Consider the following 18,174-nt stretch of genomic DNA (forward strand, 5'->3'; position numbering starts at 1 on the left):
AATTTCGTATTTTGTATGTCTCCTACTTCTCGACCGCATACTCCATTTGAAGTCAGCAATTTTCAATCAACCCTACAAATAGTTATTATAACTAAGTTTTAAAAAATAAAATAAACCAGAATTTGTTTTGCACTTCCTTAATAATAACATTTAACATCAATCCAGGTTTAGGAAAATATCATAAAAAACATTTCTTTCTATTTGGAGTTTAAAAATAAGAAGAAAAAGTAAAATAGTTCAACTGTTTGGAGCTTCTTAAAAGTTAAAATTATTATCGAAAGTTCATGAACAAAAAAATGAATCTTAAAGTTGTTGAGAAGTGCCTTTTGCACCAAGAGAAAATTTTGCGTTTAAGTGAGATTTTATATATATATATATATATATTCGATTTTGTAAGTTAAAACAGAAAATAAGGCATTTGAGGATTTTGATTTCAATTTAGTGGGGGATTAACCGGCCTCCACAAGGCAACAAAATCTAAAGTTTAAAAAGAAATAAGGTTCTGGAATCTGGACGCAACACATATCCCAATCCCTTTTCTTCTCCTTCATACACAAAAGCTTCTGTCTTCCGAAGTTAGGGCTTTTGGACCGCACCAAAATATTCCAAAGCAATTTATATACATAATTTATGATATGATTTAAACTCTACAGGCATCATTTAGATTTTGGTACACACCTCTTGCCTAGGGCTTTCGTCTTTCGTCTAGGCATAGCCATGTCAAAAAGTCTGCTATAACAAGAAGCATTTTGAATTTGCTACTCTTTAAAGAAAATAGCAGACCAACAGCACTGAAGACGCGGAAGTTGAAACCAAGCCAACACTGAATAATGGATTCAAAACATGTTCTGCCATTTTTGCAAATAGTCACACCCCCCAATGGTTGCTCGGCTGCTTCACTTTCTTGGTCCACAAGGTGAAAAGAAGGCAGAGAAAATTTGAGAAATCAATGAATATAGCAAACGCACAGGATTTCAACTTAAAATGTTTTTCAAGCTACGCACACATCAGCTGATGGCCTTCAGCCATTTTCACAACCGCAGTCTTGACACCAATGACTGCTCATGCGCTCTTAGCATTTTCTTGATCCACAAAGAGAAAAAATAAAATTAAAAAAGTGAGAATTGCTGGCATAGAAACACTTATACAGCACATTCACAGGAATTTGTAATATAAAGCAATTTAAGATAAACTCTACAGTCAGGACCAGTGTTTTTTTTTTTTTTTTTTTCCTTAATTTATTTATTTAACTGTGTTTCCCTTGTATACAATCTTCTGCCAGGTAGACCCCTTTAGTAAGGAACAATAATGGATTCTATAAGCTCTTGAAGTGGAGCCAGCTCCTTTCTGTCAATTAGCACAAATTCCTGCACAAAACCAGTGTGACAAGTTTAACTAAAAGCTTCATAATTAACTGATAAATTCTTACATGAAACAAAAGGTGCACTTTACATCAGGCATACTTGTAGTAGAAATGAAAATATTGGGATTGGACTTGTCAATCGATTTATAACATGTTTCAAAATTGCACATTTGGGATGTCAAAACACATTTTGACACCTAAATAGAGAAATCAATGGGACGGCTTTTCCACTATCTATGTCGAAGATTAATGAGGGCGTTAAGGTATTCCATGACCTAAGGTTCCAAACAAATTGCTCCACAGAACCATGATCCAAGGAAAAAAAGCTTTCAGTATCTTAAAAGAACTTAATGCTCGATTATTTTTAACTGTTCCCCAATTGCAAATCCTAGTGTAAAATGAACAAGCACAAAAATGGAAGAGATCCATTTTGACGTTGGTGCCAACCTTTGCAAATAATGCTAGCTTTGATTTGTTACAGTGGGATGTTACCCAATGCTAGCTTTGATTTGATCTTTTTGAACACTTGTGCAGACTATTACTAAATAGGAAGTTGCATCAATCAATGATAATGCAACAAATTGTTGACTTCTTAATTATTTACATCCCACTATGACAAATTTAGACTTCTGATGGTAGCAAGGCATCACCTAGGGTCAGTATTACTAGAATTTATCTCAAGACATAGTAATATTTGTTGTAGTGCCAACTACAGAGGTCCAAAACAAGCATAAAGGAATGAGAGGAGTGAATTTTTTTTTTTTTTAATAAATTTTTTTATAACTCGATAGTGATAATGTGAGGGAGAGATTTGAACCCTGGTTGTCTCTGTTGGAAACACCAGAATGTGCCAATTGAGCTACAAGGCTCTTGGCGAGAGAATTGATTTTTAAAACCAAATCCATCTCCTACAATTGAGTTGTTACAAAAGATTAAAGAATTGTTGCAAAATATTGAAATCACAACACCCAAGATTAAGAAATGTAATTCTCTCAACAAAAATAAAGAGTACAATATTTATGCATAACTTAAAATACACATATTATATACCATTTTATTTTAGGGCAAGACTTAGATACAGTACTTAGGTGATATTCCTTATATTCTTCTCTTAAGATTTTGTCCTGTGACTTTTTTCTCATAAGATGAAAATGTATTTTTTAGTTAAGTGGCCATATAGCAATATCTTAAGAAGAGAACCTAAGGAACAACACCTAAGGTACTGCATATAAATTTTGTCCTTTATTTTATTGGTAAGTTATGCACCAAGTCGGTCATGAACCCATGACCTCACATGCAATGCCAAACACAAAAGTACTGGTGATCCACAAGTATCATATGGTAAATTTAATCACATGTTTTAATAATGCTATATAATTTTTATAATTTAGCCTGGTCTTATCAAAATATATTATCTAAAAGATTCTGGTGTAACTTAGAAATATTGTCTTTCACAAACTTTTTTTTTTTTTGATAGGTTTCAAAAGCATGATTAGGGGAAGAAAAAGGCAGGCTTTTGGATCATCAAATGATCATGGATCAAGGTTCAATAGATAGATTAGTAGTGATGTCTTACGGTTAATTAGTTTCACTTCTTTGATATTACGCAGACTGAGTACAAATATTATATAGAGAATAAATTATGGTATCTCTTTCAAGATCATGCTGATGATCAATAGATACTAGTTCTGTAAATGAAACCACCATGGAACAGAGAACTCAAACAAAAGAATAGTAAAAAATCATTAAGTCATTGAGATATGGAAGACTTACACAAGTAAATAGTATAAAATGCTTGAAGCAAGTATTTAGATGGGCCTCCTCCTTGAGGCTTACAATTTTCTGAAAGTGTGAGTGATAGATGTGGGCGTATACACGGAACAATCTCTTGAATATTGTCTTCACAACATCCTTGAAGTTTGGAGGAAAGGGTGCCCCTATGAAAGTTTTACCAGACATATAAATATTTAAAAAAAAAAAAAATGATAGAGAAATAATTGAGATAAGGTACAAATAGTCAATGGATGTTACCAAGCTTTTGAGGAAAAATAGATTCATTATCAAGCTGGCCTTCAATCCAGTCCATTAAGAGTTCAACATATCTTGGAGCAGAGACCTCAATAGGTTTCTTGATTTTTTCACCATCTGCCCATCGATACTCATATCTGTAAAATTAATATGCATATCAGGAACAGTAAATCTATACTTACAATCATGCATCTATCGATCTAGAGTTAACACTTTTTTTTTTGCTTTCTTAGTTTATTTTATTTGTGGAGGAGATTAAAATACTACAGTCTCCCTTAAATTTAGGAGAAAAATCACAAACCTCCCATGAATTTTCAGAAATTAGCCAGTGTAACCTCCTCCCCTTGTAAGAGCAAGATGGAGAGTGAGATCATGAGTTCAAGACCCACTTAGTTAACTAATTATCAATAATAATAAAAATTCAGCAATTAGTGCATAAATTGAGAAATGGTCCAAATTTTTTACTTATCCAAAAAAACAAAATCAGTAATTAGTACAAAAGAGACAATTATTTCAACAGAAAATATAAATTGACAATCCTGCCCTCATCATTTTTTTTTTTAAATAAACAATAAAACTCAGGATTATGCTTCTTTTTTTAAAAAGCATAAATAAAAATGTATAACGTGTGCGTGGGGAATAGAGGTAGACATTAGAGATATTGGGTTAAAGAAAAAGGTCCCAAAAAAAAAAAAAAAAAAAGAGGAGGAACTGGACTAGAGTGTATGGAAAGCATAAATTATAGGGGAGGTTTGAGTATCCATGTATTTTAGATAAATTTAAGCTATTCCTTTTTTAACAAAGGATAGAATAACCCTTAACCCAACAACTCCTATAACCAAGGTGGGTTGAACCCCAAACCTACTTGAATGAGAGGAGAAGTACCACTAAGTAATAAGATTGTTGGTATGTATTTTAAGAATTGGGATTAACTGAAATGAATTAGATAAAGCTGAAAGGCTGATACATCCACCCAACCCTCATAATATGACTCTGAAAAATAAAATGCTTCATATGAAGACCATAACTAAGGCCAATTTTACAGCATCTCTAAGGGGAAAATGGTATAAATACATGAATAAAATCCCAAACCAGCACACTATAAAAGTATCTAGTTCAAAACTAACCTCCATTCTGTGCAAGGGCAGAAACTAAATACCATTGTTGACAATAATTATTCTTGTTAGTTGTCAATTATTAACAAAAATTATAAAAAGAATACCTGTCAAAATCAATTATTAAAAAAAAAAATCAATAACATGTTTAAAAGCAACATTGCATGAATCTATTCTACCCTGTGATTTGCAAAAATAGACATAAGGGTCTTGCTTCAATACAGGGACTAGAGTCAAACACAGCAACTCCCAAAAATATGGAGAGAGTCATATGACTACAAGTGTGCTATTTGAGTCCACATAAGATAAAACAAATATATTATTTATATTTAGGTGTTTGTATGCATAACAACTATAGATGGTAAAACAATAATGAAACTTGTTAGTTTTCCATAAGATGCACTATGCCCTCATAAGTCAGTTCTTTCAGTTCCTAAAGATCAAGTTTTTATACATGTCTAAACGAGTGTCATCTCCTCAAGTGTCCGATGTGACAAACTCTCAATAGGAGTAGTGTCATACAAATCATAGCTGTATGCTTTAATGTATCAGATACATTAAATATACTACTGCAAGATAAGTAGGTGTAGGAAGTCATGTTGCCTAAATCTATAAAGTTTTAAATATCCTTGAAATTCATCCACTTAAAATTAGATTTTAACCAGGGATAGGGGATTTCTTTTGGATTATTAAATGACACACAGTACAACAGAGTCAAAACATGATATTCTAGTAAGAAAAGAATAGATAGATACCCTGTAAACAAATAAGACCTATCAACAGACTCTTTAACCTCTCTTTTTCCATGTAAGGTAATTAGCTTATGTTCATTATTGTGTACGCCCACATTATCTCAAAATTTTAACAATAATTTATTTCAAGAGATTTATATAAACATTTCATTCCATATCACAATTTAATCAGTTTATGTCATTCTAGGAGGCAGGTTACTCAAAACATTGATTAGTTTGTAGTTTAAATCTATAGGCTTAAAATATGTCAGATTGGAAAAAGAAAAAAATTATTTAAAAAAAAAAAATTCCAATGTCAAATATTCTGGTAAATGAATATAGGTCAACTGGTCAAGTGCACTTCCCCTCTGAACTATGGTGCAATTGCAATCCTAAAACTAAGCAATGATTAAGCGGGGTGTAATTATTTTGGAATGGTGCTTCATGTGTAAAACTGCGTGTGAATCACCCATTTCTACACCGTGCCATGGCTAGGGAATTGTGGTCTATGATCTTTTTCTTGTTTGGTGTTTCCTGAGCCATGCCTCACTCTATGCAGGAGATGTCTTCTTTTGGGGGGGGGGGGGGGGGGGGGGGGGGGAACTTGGGAAGGAATCCCCTTCTGTCTCATGTGGTCTTTATGTAGTTATGGAGAGAAAGGAATGCTAATTGCTTTGACATGTAGGAGTTAAGAGTGGCAAAGTTGAAATATTATTAGTTGTACACTATATACAAATGGACTTCGATGTCTCCCATGTCCTCTATCACAAGGCTCCTAGAGTATCTGGATTCTCTCTTCTTTTTTTTTTTTTTAATTATAAGTCAGTGTCTGGATTCTCTTGAGTCTTCACTAATCCTTTGTAGTAGTTTCTATTTCTTATTTATTTTCACACTGTTTGTAGCTTTGCCCTATGTACACTTCTCATGTACTCGGGGGTAGTTTCACATTCATACTTTTTAATGAATTATTTTCTTAACCCAAAAAAAAAAAAAAAAAAAAAATCAGTTAAAGCACTTTGCCCCTAATGTTAGAGTTTCCATCAAATTTAACGGAAAATTCAAATTTTTGTTAGACATGATTTAGAAAATTTGACTTTTCTGTCAAAATTGACGGAAATTATAACTGCAAGGAGTAAAATGCTCATTACCAATAATCATGAGAGGGGAGGGGGGGCATTACTCACTTTTGAATTTTAAGGGGACACAGCAACTGCACATTAATGGGGGGTGGGAGGTACAATTAACTCAAAAATATATACACAACACATCTAGATATCACATCTTCTTTTTTTTTTTTTATAGGTAATCAGAGAACTGTTATTAATGAGAAAAATGAAAAGTACAAGTTGTTCATGATGATGAACAACAAGAAACAGATGAAACAAACAGCAAAAAAAAGATAGGGAAATCAGAAAGATAATCTAAGGGAAAACATAAACTCTGAAAGAGACGAAGAATCAGTAAAGCCCAACAACGAGACCACTCAAAAAGACTGCACTGGCATTGAACTAGATATCACATCTAGAACCACGTCGTCAACAAAATGATCAGAAAAATAATCCATACCCTTATTAGTTACAACAAGTTTTATAGTAGAGGTCATGTTAGATGAGGAAATCAGTAATGTGGTAATTTCCTGGGAAGCACAAGTAACATTGCTACACTGGTTGGAAACATGTGCAAGATGACTAAGGCAATGTGAGGTTGAAAGGACTTCAATTATATATATTTTTTGATAAGTAAAAGTTTATTGATATCAAAAAAGGGACACCCTAGTACACAGGGAGTGTACAGGGGTCAACAATCTAGTACAAAAATTACAAGAATCAAGAAAAACAAGAAGAGAAGAGAATGATTGGTTTCGCAAAGCAGACAACCAACCCAATAAAGTTCTAAAGAAAAATAGCTTGAGGTTGGGTATGGATATTTAAACCCGTGTAACTAACATGAAGACCAAAAGCTATTAATTTAGTTGGAATTTAAAACTTTTTGACACAAACAATTTAAGTGGGTGGGAGAGACCAATTTCTCTTTATGTTATATGTTACTGTAGATGGATATGAATCCACCAATGGAATTATCCCAATTACTAGATGGAAAAGCTCCCAAAAAAATATCCTAATTGGAGGCAAGCTGAAAAAATCAATGGAAATTCACATTATTGAATTTCTATAAACTAAATACCATTAAAGAAGATGGGGAAAAAAACTAAAAGGTTCAATATTATTACATACTTGGGGCCTGCAGTCATTGTTGGACAATTCTCATTAGTACAGAATTCTGTGAGGGTACCATAGAGCAAATTCACTTGGTTGAAGAAATCCACAGCTGAAATTGAAAAAAAAAAAAAAAAAAAAAAAAAAAAAAAAAAAAAAAAAAAAAAACGTTTCAGATTTGAATCTCATGCAAGAGCTGCAGTAAAGCAAAAATTGATTTGGAAATGTCTTTTTACATTTAAGCATCAGCTAAATTATTAAAAAAAAAAAAGCTACACAAATTAGAAAATACAGCAGAGTAACTCATGAATATACTAAACCTAACAGATTGACAGGCATAAAATGAAGGGAAAACTCAGATACATTAAACAGGCTACATATTCTGAAAATGTAAGTGCACACATGCATGCAGAGAGAGAGATAGAAAGAGTACTGTTGACAGCAAGCCACTCATTCAAGTCCTCCCCAGTAGGAAGTTTTACAGCCTCCCTTAGGTTTCCACTTCCTAGGGTGGCATCAATGTGCTTTCTAAGTTGTGCCCCCTGCATTAGAACAGGACAAGTATTGGTGCTTTCAGTTATACTAATAAAATAACAATCAGAGAATTGTTAATAAAGAGGCCATATATTACAATTAACAGCAATAAGACAGATCTAAAGAACTAGACCAGAAGCTCTGGAAATGGAAACTTGATTATCATAACAAAAAGAATATCAAATAAATGTTCTACATAGTCATCAATGCATTAAATATGCATTTATTCAATGCATTAAATATGCATTTGAAAAGGTACCATTGCATTGACTCAACCTTGCTTCTCTCTCCATTTTTTCCACTCAATTGTTTCTCAGCACATTTCCCAAAGTTAACTATTGGCAGCTGTATTTCAAGCACTTGATTTAGTCCAAAGAAGGCCCTGATGAACTGATATGGACCAAAGGGGCTTAGTAGGCAGAAGGATAGTCCTTAATGAAAAACATGCTCAAGCTGCAGGCCCAAGTGGCTGATATTCCCATAACAAAAGGACCTGATTTCAGCTAATTCCTGGGATGTTTCCAGCATAAAAATTGGGCCATGGTCCCCTAACTCTGGAAATTGATTTGGCAGCAGAGAGGACTCTTTTGTAAAGGTTTAGGTCTTAAAATTTTATTCAAATGGTAATGTGACTGCTGATAGAAGCAATATGATGCAGATGCATATGGATAAACCTGCTCTCCTACACCAAGAATGATTTTTCAGCCATTCAAAAAGAAAAATATGCTCTCTATGTAGATATATGTTCCCCAAGAATAAAACCCAGTGATGCATATCTGATTCGTCGAGGAGAGTTTTTTTTTTTTTTTTTTTTTTAATTTTTTAAGTAATAATGAATTTCATTAAAAGAACTCTGAAATGGTTTCCAAAAGAATTACAATCTAAGATTTACAAGATCCATGAAAACTACCAAAGAATTTACAAGATATCCCACCAATTATAATACAACATTCAAATCAAGAAGGAAAAAATATAGATTTCATCTAAACAATAGATCTCTCTACCCCTCAAGCATTCAAATATTCCTTTCTCTCCAAATTGTGTGCATAACTCACTCAGGATTAGCATTCAAAATATGAATATAAGTATGTCAACCATAAAGCCCTTTACAACAAGCATAGACATTTATCATATTCTCTAGCATCAACCAATAGATTTCTAATACAGAACATACAAAGAACCACATCTTATAGGAAAATGAACAGTGTGTAGCAACAAGCGATCCACAGACTCGCAGCTATATGATTAAGTTTTATGTATAATTTTCATTTATGAAATGAAAGATGTTTCTTTCATGCTTTATCATTATTGTTTGTGTAGCTGTAATTTTTATTTATTTTATTTTATTTTATATAAATACGATAGAATTTCAACCTACAGCGTCAGCTCTATAATGACCGCTCTTTATCATTAGGCCAAAACATTAATCGGTTTTTGGTGTAGGCGGGGTTCGAACCCCAGATCTCTTATTCAACAAAAGAATTTACCAATTAAACCAACAAAAACCCACTGTGTAGCTGTTTTTTCTTAATAATTGGAGATTTACTCTTTATTAGTTGTAAATAATTATTACACTTTTGCTTATTTGGAAACGAAGATCCAACAATTAAAACCTATTTCCAAAAGTGAATTTGTTCTTACATATTTTGAGCCTAAAATCAAGCAAAAGTATGGATCACCAATAACTCAGATGACCCACATAAGTCTCCCATATATATATCATGAAACTTTCCCCTGAATTAAGAAGCCCTAAACAACATGCAACAACAGCCCACATATAGGTATGAACACAAGAAACTCATTATCAAATTATATAGATGGAATCATGGAAGCGTCATTCATGTACATCACTAGTTTGTACATATATAACAGTGTAGTGTAAAAGATAATACATAAATACATACATACATACATGCGTGTGTGTGTGTGTGTGTGTGTGTGTCTGTTTGTATTAATTTTTTCCCCCTTGAATGGGAGGTGAACAAGGAATTCTGGATTTTCCAAAGGGGGTTTTTATTTCCTGTAAAACCATAACCAGCAAGAAAGAGATGTGACTAGACAACAAAGTGGCTTAACCTTACTCCCTGAGGGTGCACTCTTCTTTGGGCGGAATGTCCTTTGGTTTCTGTTTGCAGAAGAATTACAAATAGAATATATATCAGCAAAAGAGGTGAAACACTTGGTTTTATAAGGCATCAATAATAAAATTAAGTTTAATGTATTAAGCAACATTTATGAACAGCACAAAACCATGATCTTCACAACTACAAGAACACACACAGAGACTAGAGGAGCAAGAGAACTACATATGGAAACTTTGGCTGGCATCAAGTCAGGTAGAAATTTGAATAGATACTCATGCCCAGCAACAATAATAATTTCAAATTAAAAAAATAAATATGTACAAATAGTCTGAACAAAACTTCCCAATGCATTCTTGACACACTCTATCCTAAATTGACTAGCTTTGGGACAATACATTTGTATGCAACTTCACCATGCTTCTCATAATGAGAGGCCCCTGTTCTAGATTATACAAGGACCCACTACTAATTTATTAAATAGAAACCATTACACACACAGCTTACCTGTCCAAAGTGTACCATCTAATTATTATAAAGCAAAAGCCTACTTCCTTTTAGTTTAGAACCAATCATTGAACATATGTATATCTCCCCTATATGTCCAAGAAATACATAAAGTCATCCATATAACACTGCCGTCACTATGCAATCAAACTCTCTCCGAGGATCTCATAATAAATTCTTAAATAGTAGTGATGTCCTTCTCCCTTTACATTCATACCCAATCATTGATTTTAATTATTTTTAAATTTACACACACCCCCAGTGCGTTTTGAACCCAAAATCTTACCCTCCAACCTTTATTATGGGGAGAGAAGGTGCCCTCTGAGCTAAAGCTCATTGGCCGATCTTTTTTTTCTCTCTTTTTTTAATGATTACATTTAAACCTAACCGCAAAAGAGATTTTCTCTACCAGGGTGTGTTGCATTGTTGGATTTTGTAAGAAGTAACCACTAAAGCTTAGCAAAGGCGGATGAAGTGTTTCATGACAAAGTCACTATTCTTAAATTCCCCGGCATCCCTTTTCCATTGTAAAATAAATAATAAATAAAAAAAGGACGCATCCTACAATAGCTAGGCTATTACGTGGATCACAGAGAATCGTTCCTATACTAGAAAGGAGCAGCCAGAAGGGCTTCTTTATTAAAGACAAGGAACAGAAAGAGAAGCCAAATGAGAGGCCTAGCCAACTACACATGTTTATCTCTTCTAAGTAGGATATGTAAGCACAACATATTATCCAAAGACATTTAACTGACTAAAAATGGAACTTTTTTATGTGTCAATATCAGATAGTTTCCCATGACAGATTTGATGCAACTTACAATGCACAAGTTTTTCATTTGTACTATTATATTTAAACTTTACAGAGGTGCCGCCAGAGGAAGCAAGCCCTGTCCTTGGTGCCATATCTTTCAGGAAGTTACATTCTGAAAAAAGCAATAGCCAACTAGCTCACCAATTGAGCTGTCATTTATTTATATCTAGTGGAAATGCACCTACTGCGTATACTATTTATTTTTCTGCTAAGCAAGATTGTAATTGCACAACATAAAATTACTTTTAAAAGAAGTAATTGGGATATAAAAGAATGAGGCTACACATCTAGTTCACCAAGTCAAACTATCATTTACTACATCTAGTGCAAAATGCCCCTACAGCTTAAAAATAATCAGCATTATCTATTAAAAATACATCATTTAAAAATGCACTTTGAACAGTCAATTTTAAGATGCAGACAAGAGATGTCTACCAGCAGAATGGATCTTCATAAACAGCCAAATGCATCTGAATCCATAGATGTGAACAAGTAAATTAATTTTTGAAGGAGCATATCTACCAATTAGAAGATAGTTTTATTTGTTCCATGTTAAAAAACCAAGTCTGCATACATAGTAATCTAAAGGATCGAAACTTCTAGAAAGCGAATACTATTACCATAATCAGCGCTTTCTTTTTCAGTATTTGAAACTTTTGGTCATTGTGAAGACAACAAAAGATTCCAAACACACACTTTCCCTTTCTTCTATGTTAGAGTGAAACCATCACATCTGTTCCTTTCTAATAAAGGAAAGATTCTCCATCATACATGCAACATGTTGACATAACTATTATCAGGCATGTTTTTTTAGTTTTTATTAATGGAAAACGGGTGAATGGAAAGATTTTTCATGAAGAGCAAACCTATTATGCAACATTTTGTTCATTTTTTGCAAATATTCAGCATTGACTTCATATGAAATCCAACAGCACAATGCACTCATGACGTCAAGGGGAACTCCCCTCTTTAGTGTCGTCTTTGAATACCCAAAATAACCTTAGATAAAATTACCTATTTAATAGAAGATCAAAGACCAACAACTAAGACTGAAATAGTGAAAGAGAAATTCAAGAACCCCAATTTAAAAAACTACCATCACTCAAATTCTGACCCATATTCCGGTCAATGGCCACTTTCCCTTTGGTTTCTCTTTCCTCCTTTCTTTATTTCCAGTCTCTCTTTCTTTTTCTTTTTTTCTTTTTTAATAAGTATTTCCAGTCTCTTTCTTATAACTAACTAACTTCCCACATCTAGCAAGAGCCTTGTAACTCAACTGGTTGGAACCTCTTGGTGTATCCATGACATCCAAGGTTCAAATTCCTCCCCCGTTGCATCTATCGTATTACCCAAAAAAAAAAAAAAAAACTTCACACATCTATACACACAGCTTCTTTTATATCCCATGCATGTAAGTGCCAAAAGCCTTGTAACTCAATTGGCTGGCACCTATTGGTGTTTTCAACAAAGACATTTAGAGTTCAAATCCCCCCTCCTCTAACTATCAAATTATCACCCAAAAAAAAAAAAAACACCACAAGCATCTCATGCTCGATTTAATGCAAAAACAACTATATAATGCCAAAATGGAATGTTGATTTGGATTTTGGACTCATTCAAGAAACTATGTATGAAATCAATGCAAGTGAGCCTGCAAGAAATGTAACATAACCAATAGAAAAATGCCTAACAATTATTCAAATGGAAAACTAAGAAGCTTCTATTTTTTGTTAGTGTTTTTGCCACCCAAAAAAAAAAAAAAATCCATGTACACAATCTTGATGGTCGATACTAATAATTAAACTTTTTTTTTTTTTTTTTTTAAAAAGAATGCAAATCCAATGAAATATTGTAGATGTGCATATGGCATAATATGAACTAAGAAATTGACCAAACAATCAAAGATCATAGCTTTTTGAACCCATTTGCAATTGCATACACATACACATGCCTTATAAAAATAAAAGTAAATAAAAGCCGAAAGGGTATCTAAAAAAATCTTCAAATAAAGTAACCCAATAAAAAACAGATCTGCCATAGCTAAAAGCAAAATTAAATAAAAAAATAAAAAAAAAAGAATAATAATTTTGAGCAAAATAAACAGATAAGAATTAAAATATTATATTCTAAAAAGAAAAAGAAAATTAAATTATATACCTGCCCAGACCAAAGAGACTCATAGCTAGTGCGAGAGATTAGAGTTGTTGTTGAGGCTTGATTGAAAAACGAATATGATTGCACAGTCACTGACACTACCCTTCTTTCTGGTTTCTGCTCTGGTAAAATTTGGGTGATATTTCAAACTGGTCCCTCAATATATTCTTATTTTACGTGGAGGGCCCCAGAGCAGAGATTGTGACGCTGCGATATCATGCAATGGTTGACCACCTGACTCCTTGTACTGTTTGTCTTTGTCCTACTGTGCTGAAAGCAAAAGGATGTACACGTTCTGCAACAATGAAAAGAGTAAGCCCCGTTTTCCAAAAAAAAAAAAGAGTAAGCCCGTTTTGTAGAACATTTTAAATAAATATTTTCAGTTACATTACATATATTTTTATATATATTTTTACTCATATATTTTAAAAAATATAAATAATATTACTCAAACCCTTTTAATAGACGGGCCCCAAAAAAAAAAAATTTTGCACAAAAGTATTTGCATTTTTTTTTTTGGCCTTCAAAACTAAATAGGGAAATCATGGCAAGCAGGTTGGTTGAGTTCTAATCGGGTTTGGATAAAAAATTGGTGATCCTAAACGGGTGGGGCTACGACTTGACTAGTATTTTTCACATTCAAAAAAAAAAAAAAAATTAAGGGTCTTTTTAGATATTACTTATTGCTCAAAACTAAAAATACTATAACAAAATAATTTTTAAATATGTGAATAGTGCTGTGAAATTCAGTTTTAAAGTTGTTTTTACTAAAAAAAGTACTTGTAGGTTCTATGAATAGTGCACAAGACCCACAAACTAAAAATGTAACTGCTGGAAAACGCACAAAACACACTTCCCAAACAGTCTCTAATGTGGCATTTGGTACAGGGTAATGTTTTAGGATTCTTAGGAATATTTAAAGATTCTCATGTTTGGTTGTAAATCATGCTAGGGAATCAAATGCCAGGAGAATCTGGATTCCCCCCTTAAATCTCTCTCAGTAGGAATGTGAATTCTCTTTAAAACAGGTGGGAATCTAGATTCCCAAGCTTAAAGGAAAATGTATTTTTTATAAATTGACAATTTTAACCCTTTTTTTTAAATGACTTGGTAGTTCACATTCAAAGCTAATGATAGAATGGGAAAAATAAATAATTCATTTAAGATTCCTGAAAATAAACCAAATATAGGAATAACTACATTCTTAGGAATGTGATTCCTAGGAATCACATTCCTAGGAATTTGGATGTCATGAGTAATGTGGATTCCTCCATACCAAATGCCACATAAATATGCGTTTGGATAGTAAATGCGTCTAGTGTTTGTGTCTAAACTTCGGTCCCGTGCACTGTGACCCACAAACCTCTTTTTTCAGTAAAATTTTCATTAAAAATGGGTCCTATGGCTTATTCACACATTTAAAATTTATTTTGCTACAGTGTTTTCAGTAATAAACGGTATCCAAACAGACCTTAAAAGTGTCTGTTTAACATCAACTTATAAGTTTAGCTTTTAGTTTTTAGTTTTTATTTTTTATTTTTTATGTACAGTTTTTTAAAATCTCACTTTTTCCCACTTTTTCTCACTTAAAAAAAAAAAAAAAAAAAACATTTCAAGTTACAAATATACTTTACCACACTTTTGGCAAAATAACTAAATAAGATATTCCCAAAATATTGAAAATAACAACATGATAGATAATATATAGATTTTTAGCTTTACAAAATTCATCGAATGATATCATCATCGTAAAAGTTAGGTGATTTTCCATTAAATGCCTCAAAGAATGTAGTTTTGGGTTTTTTTTTTTTTAATACATTTGAAAAAAATTTGTGAATTTTTTATTATTAAAAATTAAATAAATAAATAAAACAAAATTTTTAAAGAAAATAATAAGTCTCCATAATTCTAGTATCATTATATGGCGACAACGGTGCATTCCTTCAACTCATATTCTCTTAGATATAGATTTTGTTCCTCTTTCAGACAATAAAAGAGATTAGCTCACTTGCAGTGAATGAGACTAACAATGGCAATTATCTTGTGATTTTAATTGCAAAAAAAAAAAAAAAAATTAAACCAATATTTTGAACCTTTTAGCACACCAAATGATATAAAGATGTTTCAACCTAAATTACTTGATGCAATCAAATTTATATTGCAAACTCAATTTCTATAATCTTATTACTTTGTGGTCAAAGTCAAACAATAAAGAAACTTTTTTGTGGCTACTATTTGGTTTGCCGTAGTCATTATCTTTGATGGATGACATTATATTATCTTTACATGATTTAGCATTTGTAGGTATTTGCTTGATTATATGATATGATTTTTTTTTTTTTTAATTTAAAGGGCCAGGTCATGGGTCACAAGGGTTGACCCAACTTGACTTGGAAAAAAAAAAAAAAAAACCTTGTCAAGATACTGGTCAACTCATTTTTACTCCAGGTTTAAACCAACCCGGCTAGTCAGATCAATAACTCAGTGAATTGGTACCTAAACTAGTCTAGTTATCTAATTGAACCACTTATACATTTGATTCGGTAAAACCCAATAAAAAGTGTAAAATTAAATGAGTTTTTCTAGGGATGGCAAAAAGTATCCGACCTACAGGTACTCGACCCTAATGGGACGAGTTTTACTCGATATGTGAAACAGTATAGTCAGGTTTGGGTTTTTAAAATCAAACCCAAAGTGGGTTCAGGTCGGGTGCGGGTTTTAGTAATACCCACTGCGAACCCAAACTTGACTCGAATACAATAAAATTACTAAAATACCCTAGCTATATATGTGTGTGCGCATGTGTGTATATACATATCACCAACTTCTTAGAGCAATTGCATCAGTTGATGCAAAATTGAGCAAAATAGAAAAATGTGCCTATTTTACACATTTTGAGTAAAAAAATACCCATATCAGTGAGTGTAAAATTGTGTATTTATGCCCAATTGCTACAATAACCGTGTATATATGCATGGTTACTGTAAGTGTGTATTTTATTTTTTTAATACTTTTTTCTGTCACTTCTCAAGTTACATTTTCTCTCTTCTTCATCAATTTCCTCTCTTCTCCACCAGACTCTCTTCCATCTCTATCTCCTCCATACAAATCATAAAATCCAAACAAATCATCAAAAAAATCCTAGATCTAGATCTTAACTCATCAAACCCATATAGTTTTCTTAAATCTAAATCTCAAACTCCTCAAACCCATTTACACAACCTTATCATCAAACCCATATACAAATCTATGTTAATCATCAAAGAAGAAGAAGAAGAAGCAGCGGCTATAGCAGTAGCAGAAAAGAAAAGAAAAAAAACAAAACAAAAAAGAAAACAAACAAACACAATGAAGCCTGGAACCTTGGAGGAACAGAGCAACACCAACGCTGCTCCAAATCCAGACCCAAACATGAGAGCCGTTGAGGAAGAAGAAGATGATGAGCTTGAAGAGGGAGAGATCGTTGTTGAGGAATTGTGTGTGTGTGTGTGTGTGTGTGTGTTGAGGAATTATGTGTTTGATAGGAATGAATTAGCTGAAGATTTATGGGATGATGATGGTGGTTGGGTGGGTTGTTGATGGTGGGTGTAGATGAATATTTTATTTGAATAAAAATGTATAATAGACAAACTGATCTGGGTGTTTTGTAAAAATAGAAGTGTAAATTAGAAAAAAGTATGTTTTAGATGTGTAAATTTCTAAAATTTTTGCATCCACTGATGCAGATGCTCTTACAAACCCTAAACCTGATAAATCTCAAATTCACAATTCTTAACTGCCGCCCCTCAAGATCTCACTCTCACCGACCAATCCCCACTCTTACTCTCTAAGTCCGCTACCAACCACCCCCCTCAAGCCCTCCCTCCACCTCGTTGTCAATGCCAACTCGACCAACTCACCTTTTACCCTCACCCTCACTCTCACTCTCATTATGTTTTAATTGATTTCTATTCCCCTGCCAACATGCTATCATCCCACCACATAACTCACTTAAATCACCATCGCCACAACTAAGCCCAGAAAACAAGATCCAAGAAAAAAAAAAATCTTCACCAATGGATCATCCCAAATCCTTGCCCTCGACAAGTCAAAACTTTCATCAATCACGAAAATCTCCATAACCACCATGAACAACCCCTTACCCGTTACAAACCCACAACTAGTTAACTAAAAATACTAACTGCCACCTAGGAACCAATCGTCAATCCCACACTACTTCGCCAACAACCACCGACAGAAGCTCGTGACATCCATTGCCAGTTGTGGACTCACATCACACAAAGCTGTTGTTACGCCAAAAGCTTTATTTTCTCTCTCTATAAAGTGAGGGGAATTTGTCATGTGGTTAGCTGGGTTTGCCATTATTGTGAGTAGGGTTGTTCACGGGTTGGTCTTGGTCAGGTTTGTGCCCAACCTGAAACCGACCAGACGGAATTAGGTTTTGGAAAAACTCACCTATCGCCGACCGTCAGAGTAAACAGGTAGGGTGGATCAGATTTCAACAGGTGGCGGACGGGTCGGTTGATGTCAAAGATCTGAGAAAACGGTGAGAAAAATTGCTAGAAAAGGTGAGAAAAACCCATATCCGGCGAAAATCTCATTAGAATCTATGAGATTTCGCTAGATCTGGC

The 18,174-nt window shown here is 33.4% G+C and overlaps 1 protein-coding gene across 1 annotated transcript; it reads right to left on the reverse strand.

Moving 5' to 3' along the window:
• Window positions 1–950: 950 nt before the first annotated feature.
• On the reverse strand, window positions 951–13,851 carry LOC112026691 (MOB kinase activator-like 1B). The gene is made up of 7 exons (XM_024059384.2): window positions 13,547–13,851; window positions 10,064–10,112; window positions 7,887–7,995; window positions 7,472–7,565; window positions 3,395–3,528; window positions 3,137–3,300; window positions 951–1,367 (listed from the first exon to the last, which is right to left on the reverse strand). Exons 1-7 carry the CDS (start codon window positions 13,567–13,569, stop codon window positions 1,293–1,295), a joined length of 648 nt encoding a protein of 215 aa, XP_023915152.1. The 5' UTR covers window positions 13,570–13,851; the 3' UTR covers window positions 951–1,292.
• Window positions 13,852–18,174: the final 4,323 nt, after the last annotated feature.

The sequence above is a fragment of the Quercus suber genome, unplaced genomic scaffold (genome assembly GCF_002906115.3).
Source record: "Quercus suber isolate HL8 unplaced genomic scaffold, Cork oak 2.0 scaffold_363, whole genome shotgun sequence".
NCBI classification, from domain to species: domain Eukaryota; kingdom Viridiplantae; phylum Streptophyta; class Magnoliopsida; order Fagales; family Fagaceae; genus Quercus; species Quercus suber.